The sequence below is a fragment of the Stegodyphus dumicola genome, chromosome X1 (assembly GCF_044657685.1).
Source record: "Stegodyphus dumicola isolate Sdum_Otavi_A_Nest chromosome X1, ASM4465768v1".
NCBI lineage: Eukaryota > Metazoa > Arthropoda > Arachnida > Araneae > Eresidae > Stegodyphus > Stegodyphus dumicola.
In genome coordinates this window covers 176511442-176525324 of record NC_140780.1, presented here as the reverse complement: position 1 = coordinate 176525324, position 13883 = coordinate 176511442, and the positions used below count along the sequence as shown (strand labels likewise).

At 33.7% G+C, this 13883-nt stretch overlaps 1 protein-coding gene across 5 annotated transcripts in view; it reads right to left on the bottom strand.

Moving 5' to 3' along the window:
• LOC118198324 (uncharacterized) overlaps nucleotides 1–13883 on the bottom strand; it is a 408445-nt gene that overhangs the window by 56499 nt on the left and 338063 nt on the right. For 4 of the 5 annotated variants that reach the window (XM_085808315.1, XM_085808319.1, XM_085808317.1 and 1 more), the window contains one exon: nucleotides 13593–13667. The exons of the other annotated variant lie outside the window; for it this stretch is intronic. In XM_085808315.1, the coding sequence (XP_085664441.1) occupies nucleotides 13593–13667 (75 nt within the window). The remainder of the gene's footprint in view (nucleotides 1–13592; nucleotides 13668–13883) is intronic. 5 annotated transcript variants of the gene reach the window in all.

Genomic DNA, 13883 nt, shown 5'->3' with positions numbered 1-13883 from the left:
CAAAATTCAAATTGCACTTTTCATTTCTCAAAAGCACAACTTGGTATATGTATTAAATTTATGTAAACCATTGCTCTAATATAGGCATTTTGACACAAAATTGGACCTCTTCTGAAATAACATACCAACTTCTTCCATATTGCGATTCTGCGATTCAAATTATGCCAAAGTACCAAGTTTTGTAAAAATTGCACGAGTAGTTTTAGAAAAATTAACTCTAAAAATTTTAGCTCCTCCATGTTAATTAAAATTTGGTATATAATTATTAACATCTCATTTTTTATTAAACTTTTTGTTCTTCCTTTCATATTTTAAAATTCAAGTTCATTCGAAATAAAATTCGCCCATTTTTTATGATTTGTTTTTAAAATTTGTATTTTAAAATAATTTTTAAATATTTTTCGAAAAAAATTTTGAAGCTATAAAGTTTTTACCATCATCTTAAAGTAGATGTATTCTAAGCAGAGCTACAAAAAAAAAAAAAAAAAAAAAAAAAAAAAGATTTTTTTATTCAAAATTTCTTGAGATGTATGTGAATTTACATATTGCCGCATTTTGAAATTAGGCATATTTGTTATAAGCGATAATAATGACAAATGTAGTTTGTAGCACATTGTTAAAAATATTTGAAAGTATAAATGATTCTTTTTCTCCACTCCTGTAAAATGAAAAAAAAAAAAAAAAAAAAAAAAAAAAGGAAAGGAAAAAAGGAAGTTCACAAACTGAAAAATATAAAAATATGCACCAAGATGAAGTGTTGAATTTCTCCGTGAATTTTGCACCAAATTTTACAAAATTTAATATTTAGGCATACTATGAGTCGCAGAATCGGAAAAAAAAAATTGGCATGTCATTTCAGAAAAAGTCCGATTTTATGCCAAAATATCTACATTAAAACAATGCTACATATAAATCAAATACATATCCTTAGTCACGCTTTCGAGACATGAAAATCTCAATTTGAATTTCGTCAATCGGACCAGTAGAACAGTCCCCCCCTTTTTTGGGGTGTGCAGTGCACATAGCTACTCTGCTAATTCCTTTCTTTTGCATAAATGAAACTCCAGCTGATAGCATTCAGATCAGTAGTACAGTCAAAAGTCGTTAATTCGGACACCCATAATCCGGAATGATCTGTAATCCGGACCTCAAGGCTAAAAACGTTCTGCGTTCTTAGGTGTTTACGCATGCGCGTAAGACCTTTCCGCTTGCGCATATGCGTGTGTGCAAGTGCAGAATACATTTTCGCATGCGTGTTTAATGTATAATGGACAAGTATAAGCTAAAATTATCTAATTATCTATTTCAGTTAATGTTGATGATTGCGTTGTTCCTTAATCTTCGAATTGGATCCGGCTTAGTATGTTTTGCAGACTGTAAGAGCAATTTTATAAAAGTAAGCTTGAACTTTTGTTTATGTATAATAGAATTTCCGATGCTGGAGCTCCCAAAGGATCTACAAAACGAAAGTATGTTTCGATGTCCATCAAACAAAAAGTGGAATTGCTGCAAAAAACGGATAAAGGCATATCCGTCTCAAAATTATGCAAGGAGTATGACATTGCAAAGTCAACTGTATATGACATAAGCAAAAAGAAAAAGGAACATTTTGATTTTTTTGTGGATTCCGATACCCCACTTGCAATGAATAACAGAAAAAGGGTTCGTTATGCTAAAAATGACGATCATGACAAAGTGATGATTGAATAGGTCAGACAGCATTGCAGTGAGGGTGCACCAATGATGGGTCCTATGCTAATAGCTCAAGCCAAAATATTTCATGAAGAAATGAACTTAAACACTGAGTACACATATTCAACAGGTTGGTTAACCAAATTAAAAAATCACCATAGTTTAAGACAATTAAAAATTCCAAGTGAAAAAGCTTCAGCTGACACTGAAGCTGCTGAACAACTTGCAGATGAATTCATTGAACTCATTACTAGTGAACAATTATCTCCAGAACAAATTTACAATGGTGATGAAACTGGTCTTTTCTGGCAATATGTACCGCGAAATACCTTGGCAACCTCTACAGAAAAGGCTCCAACTGGTGTCAAAGATTCCAAAGCAAGACTAAGCATGCAGAAGTGATACAGGAACGCACGAATGTAAGCTTTTCGTAATCAGAAAAAATACATGACCTTGAGCATTTAAAAGGTGTAAAAATGTTCCCTGTTATATGTCGTTCAAATAAAAGAGCACAGATTTCATAAGTGTTAATGAATAATTAGGTTAAAAGTCTTTTCATACCCGAGGCTCAGCAGAATTTGGTTGGTTTATCTGATGATGCGAAAATTGTCCTTATTGTAGACAAGTAATAATAGCTGTGAATTTGAAGGTTTTCGAGTATCGCAAACGAAAGGTAAAATTTTCCAGTTATTGGATTTTGTAAAGAAATGTGGAGAAGCGGTAATAAATGAAGATGATATAAGAGAAGTTTTTCATTGCGACGACAATGCCCCAATAATCAATCAATTAACGGACAGCGAAATCTGTAGTATGGTTCAGGATCCAGAAAATATCTCTTCCGATAGTGAAGAAAGTGACACAGAGGTTATTGTTAACAGAGGTTATTAACAGCGGAACTTTTATTTGCCTTATAATTCTTTACTAAATGAAGTATTTCATCTCGATGTACTCCGTCTTTGATATGATTTAAATCAAGTTCCTCCTCATTATAATTTGCTTCCGATATTGAAGAAAGTGACTCAGAGGTTATTGAAAATGAAAAAATTTCAATTGACAAATTAGCCGAAATTCTCGACATAGCAATTGTAGGACTTGAACAGCGGAACTTTGTAAGTAAACAAGAAATTATGTCTGTTTAATAGAATTAAAGAGAAAGTATTATCACATAAAATGAAGCAACTTAAACAACTTACATTGAAAGAAATTTTTAATAAATTAAACAAATATATAAAGCTTTTTTTTTTGGTAAATTTTGATACCCTTTAGATCATAATTGTTCTTTATTTCATAAATTACAGTTTCATATTTTTAATTTTATAATTTCTGCATGCCATCTTACGAGATTTAAACTGATGATCTATAATCCGGAATCACCGAAGTCCTGACGAGTCCGGATTAACAACTTTTGACTGTATCACATGAACATTCTGTCAGCTGAAACTTGGCTCACTGTCTTTGCTAGAAAACCCACATTCTTTCTTACTGTCTCTTTTGCAAATACATTATAAATATTTAAATATATTACAAGATAAGGAATGATGCATTTCAATGAAAAAAAAAACTTAAATGCTGGATCGAATGCAAAAATTGGTCACTTTATCTTTTTCAATATATGGCTTGTAACTTTTAAAGTGATTTTGCACTGTAAAAACATTCTTAAATTATTACTGGCTGAGCTGCTATGCAAAAGTCTGCTTCATTGGTGAATCAAGTAATACTGCTTAATGTTCAGGTGAGGCAATTTAGACAAGCCTAAAATTTGTCTCTTGTTACTATAAAACATTCTTCATTCTTTTTTGCACATTTTTAATTTGTTATTAAAATATATGCCTATGCCAGCAGTTACTATTTTTAGGGCAGAAAGGGGAAATAGCAAAATTAAAATTGACATTCTGGTGAAAATTAATTTGGAATTTTGGATTACATTTTTTTTTTAACCTTACATGTATACAAACACACATGCATATACATAAATCAGGGTAAAGAGAGACAATTTTTTCAAGAACTCATTAAGAAAACATGCAGAGAGCATCATGTTTTAAATACATCACAAAAAGCTAATACAGTTAGAATTTTTGCATAAACCAAAAAGTAATTTTAACCAAATTTGAATGATAAATTAAAAAATAAAGAATGTACATAATATTGATTTAACCAAGCTCTTTCTCAAAGAAATATACTTATCGAAATTAATCTTAAAAGTCATTTCTCTGATACTGTCTCCAGATGAGCTTCCACCATAATTTAGTCATTATTAATGTAATTAAATTAAATGTCAAATTATAAATAATGATTAATTGAAACTCATGTTAAATTAATACTATCTCTGAAATTCTTTTACAGCCATTAACCCTTAGCCTGTCTAATTATTTTCTACAAATACCTTTAAAACTGTTGCTAATTTTGGACCGAGCTTCCCGTAGAATGTCAGGAAAATGACTCTAAACCTCTGAAAAACGGCAGCTACTCCTTTCGTTATTTTCCTCCCCCGGCCCAGGACTTTACTTCACAGGTTCTGATTAAGGGAGATGGATTGCTACCGTAACATACACATATGAGCTGTCAACAAAGGTACAAAAGACAAGCTTCTTCATGATGACCATCTCAATGCTAATTTTCTATTTCAGTTAATGTTGCAGATTGCGTTGTTCCTTAATCTTCGAATTGGATCCGGCTTATTATTTTTGCAGACTGTTAGAGCAATTTTATAAAAGTAAGGTTGAACTTTTGAGTATGTCAAAAAGAATTTCCGACTCTGGAGCTGCCAAAGGATCTACAAAGTGAAAGCATGTTTCGAAGTCCATCAAACAAAAAGTGGAATTGCTGCAAAAAAATGGATAAAAGCATATCCTTTGCTTCTCTAACCATTCCGAAAACTTTTATCAATTTCACGCTGCTCTGCAGGGGGGGGAACATCGTGGCATACAATGAACTGGAAGTTGATCTGTCAGCACTATCCTTATCTCCAGGGCAGATGTTTTTATTTTATTCGGCTTATAATTCCTTACTAAACGTAGTATTTAATCTTGATTTACTCCGTCTTTGACATGATTTAAATCAAATTCCTTGTCATTATAAATATCACGAATGCACATCAAATAGTTTTCTGGTTGCAAAAGTCTGCTTCATTGGTGAATCAAGTAATTTCAACTATGCGTAATGTATGCTTTATGCATGCGCGCATTGAAAGAAATGTTTAATAAAGTAAGCAAATAAATATTCAGTTTTTTTTTATAATTTTGATACCCTTTAGATCATAATTGCTCTTTATTTCATAAATTACGGTTTCATATTTTTAATTTTATAATTTCTGCATGCCATCTTACAAGATTTAAACTGATGATCTCTATAATCCAGAAAAACCGATAATCCGAAATCGGCGAAGTCCCGACGAGTCCGGATTAAAGACTTTTGACTGTATATTATATTAAAAAAATAAAAAAAAAAAAAAAAACTGAAGTGCACTTTCTTCAAATTAATTATTTCATTACTGCTGATAAGGAGTGACCTTGATCGAAGTAAATGTTTAAATAGTCTTTTCTGCTCATGTTGTGTACTTCCAGCATGCATTGTGTCATAATTTTTGTTTCAATGAAGTCTAAGAATAGAGAGCTCAGAAGTTTATTTTCGTCATATTATGCTCTTTTGTTTGGAAAAAAAATTGTGAATCAGACTGCTTGTAAAATTTGTGCTATACATGAACAAAGTGCGGTTTTTGATGACATGTTCAAAGATGGTTTGAGAAGTTTAAACTTGGAAATTTCAGCCTTGAAGATGATGCCCACTCTGTACAACCACCCTATGTAAACAAGGACCTTTAAAAGAAGGTATCACTGAAAATCCACCCCATATAGTTTAGGAACTATCAGACAGACTAAATATTATAAAAAAATACAGTACATGATTCTTTGAAGAAGATGTGGTATGTAAGCTGCTTTGATGTATGAGCGCCTCATATTTTATAACAGCAGTGTATGTTTGCTCAAGTTTTGGCATGTGATTATTTGCTATAAAAAGTAAGTTACTTTTTTGAAATAGATCATTACTGGAGATGAGAAGTGGATACTACGGAATAATGTTGCAAGAAAAAATTAGCAGGCAAGTCAAACAAACGACTCTCCTTTCGTAACATCAAGAAGAGGCTTTTGTGTGGTCAGACTAAAAATGAAGTGCATACTATTAACTGTTATCACCAAATCAGACTATAAATTAGAAAAAATACTGTTCCCAAACAGCAGTTTTAAAAGCAGAAATTGAAGCAAGGCACTAAGAACTGCCCAATTGCTATGGTGTTGTTTTCCATCATTAATGCTTCATCTCACATTTCAATGAATGTTGAATAAAGATCTGTTGGATACGAATCAGATGTTCTGTGCCATGTTTAATGGTATTAAAACTGTCAAATAACTGAATTTTTTTGTCTTCAGTTATGCTAAGGTCTAGATCAGGGGTCCGCAACCTGTTTGTCCTTAAGGGCGCAATACTAAATTTGAAAATCACCGAGGGTGTATATTTTACAGATAATCAACAGGTATAAATAGGCATTAAAAAAAACATATTTTTTATAACTTTATTTTGTTGGTGTTATACATAATGATACACATAATTCAGTGTGAAACTTGGGTGTCCATATTTTCAGCTAATTTCTTATAATTGGGGATATATTTAAGAGTTCCTGGTCCTTAAACAATTATCTAAATGTGAGTCATTAAGCTTTGTTCGGTATTTTGATTTCAAATATTTCATATTTGAGAACAAAAACTCGCAATTGTATGTTGTTGCACAATATGAATAAATTTTTAGCGCACATTTCCTTAAAATAGGATACTTATTTTCATCGACCAAGTTCCAAAACATTTTATCATTATTATGCGCTTTTAAAATAATATCACTTTGCAAGTTTATTATTTCTAATTCTAGGTCTTCGATATTATGAAGCTCGAAATACACTGAAACTATTTCAAGGACATTATCTTCAGTAACATTGAATGGATTTATGAAAAATCTTAGAATGGGTTCTAATGCTGCAAAATCTTCAAATCTAGAAGAAAACTCTTCTATTAGTTTATCTATAATTTCTAAATATGATATAGCAGTAAAATTTTCATTATTCAAATTTAAACTCTCAACAGTGTATTTTATATTTGGGAAATGTGATAATGATTTTTTCAATAGATGGGATTTCAACAACACTAACTTGCATTTGAATGCATTTACTGCACTAATTATGCCAGCGATATGCTGATTCTTCCCTTGTATTTTTAAATTTAATTCATTCAACTTTGCCGTTACATCTGTCAGAAATCCGAGGTCGATTAGCCAATCCTTATTTTCTAATTGCTCGTAAAATTCGCCTCTTAATGCAATAAATTCCTTTATTTGTGGCAAAAGCATGATAAAGTATTTTACCTCTGCTCAGCCACCTCACTTCAGTATGTAAAAGAAGATCTGTGAACTGAACGTCCTCATCTTCTAAAAGTAATTTAAACAATCTGTGTTGCATAGCTCCCGATCTTATGGAATTAATAATTTTTGTTACTATCGTAAATAGGTGTTGAAAACTGATTGTTTTTGCGCATAACATTTCCTGATGTATGAGGCAATGTTAAGAAATAAATTTTGGGAATAAGGAATCCTGTATACATAAGGCAATAAATCCTTTTTTCTTACCAGTCATCGCTGGTGCCCCGTCTGTTGTAATTGACGATAACTTTTGTACAGGTAATTTTACATCTGTTATATACTTTTTAAAAGTAGAAAAGATATCTTCTCCTCTAATCTTTAATGGCAGAACTTTAAGGAATTCTTTTTTGTTGTAAAATCAGAAAATACCATCTTCATGCAAATTGCTAATTGCGATATATTTGTCACGTCTGCCGATTCATCCATCTGTAGCGAAAAGAAAATACAATTTTCCATATCATTTGATAATTCTGCCTCCAAATTCTCCTCAATTACTTCAATTCTTCTAGTAACAGTTCGTGCTGATAATTGCAACGTGTTTATGGCTGAAACTATTTCCTTTTTATTTTTAAATTCTTCAAAAAGTGAATCAGCAGCTTATAACATGGCTTCTTTCACTAATTTTCCATCTGTAAATGGTTTTTTATTCTTAGCTAGCAAATGCGATATTTTATATGACGTGATCGTTGCTGCTTTATGTTGTTGCAGTGGTTTAGTAAAGAAACTTTGCTGGTTAGTTATTGAAGATTTTAAAGAAATAATCTTTTTCTTCTAATTTCAGAGTTCATTGGATAGTCACTATCAAAATTGGTATGAACGGTCTTAAAATGTCGTTCAATATTACTTTCCTTGGGAATCACAACACTATTATTACACAACAAACAAATACACTTCCCTTTGTAATCAACGAAACAATATAGATGTTCCCATTCATCATTAAAATAATATGCTCTTGTTCTTTTACATTTATCCATGAAGGGTTTTGAAAGAAAAGAATTATTTCGGATTACTTGGTAGTTTTAAATGCATGGTCTATGCGTGGTCTATTCGAAATACGATCACACACTAACAAAAATACGTGCGTGTTATTAGATACGCTCAAGGTTAGCAAACTGCTAATCTATGCACAATCCTAAACTCAACTGACTACTGTCTAACCACGCTAGCGAGAGCAGTTTGGCTGAGTGCCAAGATGGATCAGTTTAATTGAAGGGGTGTGTGGGCGAAAAGTGCGGGTACTTTTCCCTCTCGAAGGTCGAAGGGGTGTGGGTGAAATCGAAGGTCAGGGGACATTTAGTGTCTACCGGGCTACTGCACTCACCCCTACATAACTGATAGATGTGCCCACTTCCGCCCCAAACTGGATGTTTACATAGATCTGGAATACGTGGTCAGACAGTACTTGCCGTATATCGCCGTTTCACAACAGTAAGTAAACAGCTCTGGCTATCATACATTTACATTAGTCCAGCGAGGGCGCATTAAAAACCGATCGGGGTCGCCGCGTTGCCTACCCCTGGTCTAGATAATTTAATCGGTTTTTATCATCATTGTTTTTGTTAAATCTAACGGGATAAATTTTACATATTTTTTAACAGTCATTTGTTATTGATAGCTATCATATCATCTATGGATATATATGGAATCTGATATTTTTCTTTAATGGAATCGTCACACTTTTGCATAAATGTATACTCTTTAATAAAGACAGGCTGAAGATTGATTAGATTACTTAGTCTCTATAGGAGGAAATCTCAAACTTTTCTGACCCATGCACGCCTTTAACTACTGCTAGAAACTTATCCCCACTCCTTAACAAAACTTGAAAACTAGATATGCATTTACTCAGATTAAAATTATGTTTTTAACATGCTTTATTAGTTAAACAATAAAAAGAACAGAAAATATTGATGAATACCAAAACTTGAATAAAAATTCTTTTTTTTTTTTAAATATTCATATACTAAAACTAAAAACTTAACAGCTAAATAAAAGACTGACTGCATTCCTTCCTGAAACTATGAAAGTCACCCAAGGGGAAATACACCCCCAAACTGGGAATCCCTACTCTATAGGGACACCATTCATTTGTTGGAATATTCCACAATTATTTTATATGTAGTTATTAAAGAATGTGCAGTTAACAAATGCAATACATTTTCATTGTGCAATAATTTCCTTTAAACAAATAAAAAGCTACAAAGATCTGCAAAATTGTAGCAATCTGAGGCGATCCGGACCACATAGAGATAAGTAAATCGTGTGCGCGGTCCCTGCAAGTCACCACTTCCAAGCTTTTACAATGCATCACACAACGTACTTCTGACATTGCAGATGCAATAATTCGATCCAGTTAACAGTGCAAGAGACATAACTTCATGACTAGTGTCAGGAGATTTAAGCATTCTGCAACGTGTCTGCTCACAAAGCCTCTCAATTTCAGGAGGGGTGACAAACCAATGATCTGATTTTTACTCTGATATCCTTCCAGATATAACGAATCAGAGGATGTAAAATACAACTGAAAAATTAAGAAGGCATGGTTCAGTTTGAAGGTTTTTGTCATCGGAAGGCTCCAGAACTCTCCACTAGAGAGACCTTTGTTAGCAGACTCCTCACACTATGAGGACTATAATTCATTTCAATAAATGTCTATGCTATCCACGATGTATTCGCAAATGTACCCAATTATTATAAGGAGTCAGATGCGCTACCTGCCATCACTCAACCCAGTGGTAACCTGACAGTTACTCCCACCACAGCAGTAACAGCCTCCCAAATTAATATTATTAGTAATTTGTTTTTCGACGCTTTTGATAAATACTGCAAAACTTTATAATTATAGTATTTTTCTGTCTTTGAATAGGACAGACAGCAAAAATAACTCCTTTGGAACAAACCTCATTTGCTCAGACAAAATGTTTGGCCTCTCACTAAATTATTATATACAGTTTAAAACTTTTAAATTTATGTCTTTAATGATATATTTGTTCTAAAACAAATTTTAAAACAGATTTATAATTTAGTTACTCGTTACAGAATCAATTTCCCAAATCCTGAATTTCCGGATTTGAGAAAGTAAAAAATCCTAAATTCTGGTTATATCAGTCCCAGAATCATCCCCAAGTGGCAGAAAAATGGGCATTAAGATTGATTCACATAAATCTATCCCTTGAGAAAGATCTTGCCTGAAACAATCATACATCTGTCATGTACCTTTGGATTTTTATGCGTTTGCTTTTAAGTTATCAATGAAACTACGTTAAAATTATTTTTCAGTTGGCAGGGAAATTAAATTATGCCCCCCCTCCAAAAAAAAAGAGTAATCTAAACTGGACACAAATTGATATGCATATAGATTTTTGACAGAAAATGCAAAATTTTAAAGTTTGGTGGCCAATGAAATGAACAAGTGACACCCTATTTGAACTGCACAACTGGCAGGATATTAAAGAGAAAAAATTTCAATTGCAGGTCATAAACTCTTTACAAATTTCATTCTGTGTACTCAGACAGTAACTATGACTTGCATATAAAGGTGCACAAACAATATGCACAGATGTCAGCATTTGAGAGAATACGATAGTCAGGTTCAACAAAGCTAATTAGTGTAATCAGCAAACTGTTCAAAGTTTGGATAGGAACAATTCCACAATATTGGCTAGAAACGGGTGAACAATGGACGAACACAATATCAAGAAGGAAGCAGTAAGCCTAGAAAGACAAGATCATGAGGACCGATCAATTGTCAGAGGGGCATTCAGATCCCCAGATTCATCATTATCATCGATCCTTTGAGTAACTGGTGCTTCAGTGGCTACAAAGACCATTAATAGGAGGCTCAGAAAGTCGTCCATGCTCACGCCACCCCATGTGATGACTACCATTGACCTCTGTACACTAACAAGCCCGTTAACAGTGATGTTGGGAACACTTAACCTGGAATGTCACTGACTGGAGTTAAATCATCTTCAGTGATTAGGGCTGCTTCGAACTGAGCCCCAATGACATGTCATTTAATGTCTAGAGACGCTATGGACAGCAGTGGGTTACCAACTTGATTGTCGCCTGCTGTAAGGCTCAACAACCAGGAGTGATGGTCTGGGCTGCTATTTCCTTTAAAAGCAGAACACCCTTGGTTGTCATATGTGGAACTCTTACAGCACGGCTGGACGTCGATGACATTCTATGGCCTGTTGTGTTGCCCTTTACATCACACTATCCCCAACTTACATTTCAGCAAGCTAAATGTCCACCTGCACACAGCAATAGTTTTTACAGCTTGCAACAACACTTCCTTGCCAACACTACCTTGGCCAGCAAGGTTGGCAGATCTCTTCTCCGTTGAGAATGTTTCAAGCATTATGAGCATTTCACAGTAACATATATCTAACAAGCTCAGGATTTTGCCAATCTAATGCACCAGCTTGGCAGATTTTGGCACAATATCCTGCAGGAGGACATATGCCAACTTTACCAATCAATGCCAAGTCGAATAACTGCTTGCATAAGGGCCAGAGTTGAACCAACGCATTATTGACTTGCTCCTTTTGTGAAACTCTTTGTTTTGAATAAATATTCTGAATTGTAATCATTTGTTTTTCTGCACATCTACCAATTTTCCTCTTATTTTGATAACTTCTTCTTGGCGCTTTTTTTTTTTTTTTTGTCTTAGAGTGTACATTAACTTTTGGTATTGTTACATAAAAAAAGTTCACCGAAATGGTTCGAAAGTGATCAAGGAAAAGGACTCGTTATCCAGGAAAATGCCACAGGAGTTAAGTCCACTCATGCGACCGGAAAGGTGCTATCTTTCCCTTTCTGTAACTGAGCTGCTACATTTACCTTTTATTTAACCAAGAAAACTTATGTTTAGTTTCAAAATAAATATTTAAAAAGACAACTGATCTCTGTATTTCCATCACGGTAGTTTGGGAAACATTACAGTACATTAACTGTTTGTAATGTATAAAGAAAAAAATTCTGCATGGTTTCTTAATAAGGGTTATTAAGAAAAATTATCACTACTTACCACTATTTACTTTGAATTGGTCTTTATATTCTAAGAAAATTAATTTAAATTTTATGAATATGAATTTACACAGGCTGTTCCTAAACTCATGGTACACATGTTAGGGGTGATAGAACACCTTATAATGTCTACTGCGAGTAGTTAAAGGCATTCATGAGACTGTGAAATTGAATCTCATCTGTGTTTTAATACTGTTACTAGTTAATCCATGAACATAATAAAATCGCTGTTCACAGGAGTGACCTTCATTTGTATTGTGAGTGGAGTGACCTTCATTCATTGTACCAAGAGTTTTGAACAAGACGCATCCCAGATGTCAAAACCTTACAGTGACTGCATTAACAACTGTGTGTGAAAAGAGGGTCCTTTTCAAGTTGCAGGGAGAATACTAGACATGAAAGGAGTGTAAGAATGCCATCCATGACAAAAAATATTTTGCAACATATGAGAGAGAGCCCTGAATGTAGCATGCAAGCATTATAGCATGCTGTTAATGTGTCTTATCAGAGGGTGTGGCATGCACCTCAAGAGGAATAAATGCACACCTACCATGTGCAGATGGTTACGAACCATCAAATACGCATTACACATCACATATCGCATTTGTCACAGACTGCCGTCCAGAATTTTCAGCACATACATTATTCATTGACTAATGTATATTCGAGCACAGGGGATATTGAATATCATAACCACCATGCCTAGGCAACTGATAATCCACAGACTATGAGCACAAGATTGTTTCAGCACAGTTTCCAAGTAGATGTTTAGGCCACAGCAATTTGACTGTTCCATATCTGCTACCAAGTTGCCTGGATGGATATTCATACATCATGTTTTTGTGAGAGATGCTGCTCAAACTACCGAACCAGTAGACATTAAAAGATGCCTGTGGTCCCAGCATGACGAGAAACAGCCCATTATGACATAAATGTACAGAATGCCTTGGATAACATGCATCCACAAGAATGGATTGGTCCTGGTGGCCCAATCAACTGGCTGGTCCCTTTATCCAATCTATCATGTCTGTACGTTTCCTCTAGTTAAGCTTGCTGTACTGTTAGCGTCATTTTGAGCAGTAGCTGTGAGTGGGGATATAATTTCATTTTGTTTAATAAAGCCTTGTTTTTATTTCAATGGAAGCCTTTCATTCCACTTGCCTACGTTTTTCTTATCATTTTATGACAGGATGTCTTACCCTCAACACCTTACCACTTGAGTTATGACTATAGGTTGTGTGATGAATTGTGCTTGTCCAGCTGTGTTTTATCTGCCTCTAATGCATGTACCATGACAGTAGGAAGACTACATACATATAAAAAACTGGACAGAAAAAGAACATTTATAAACAGTTTCAATACATATGTTACTATGAAAACACAGAGACTAGGTAAACTTCACATACCTTAAAACAGTTAATTTGTTATCAATATTTCTACATGATGCATTATGAAGCTTTTGAAACTTTGAAGATATGAATCTGAAAATGAAGTTTTAGATCTCGGTGAATGTATAAATAAATAATAAAACACAATACTTTTGAGAAGAATAACAATTGTTGATGAAAATAATAATTTCTCCCCATTTTTAATAAATGCATATGGTTTAGTTTAAAATACAACTAAAATGATAGTAATTAAATAGGAATTTAAGAACTGGAAATGCAAAATTGTTGCTATGTTGCAAGTTACTACTA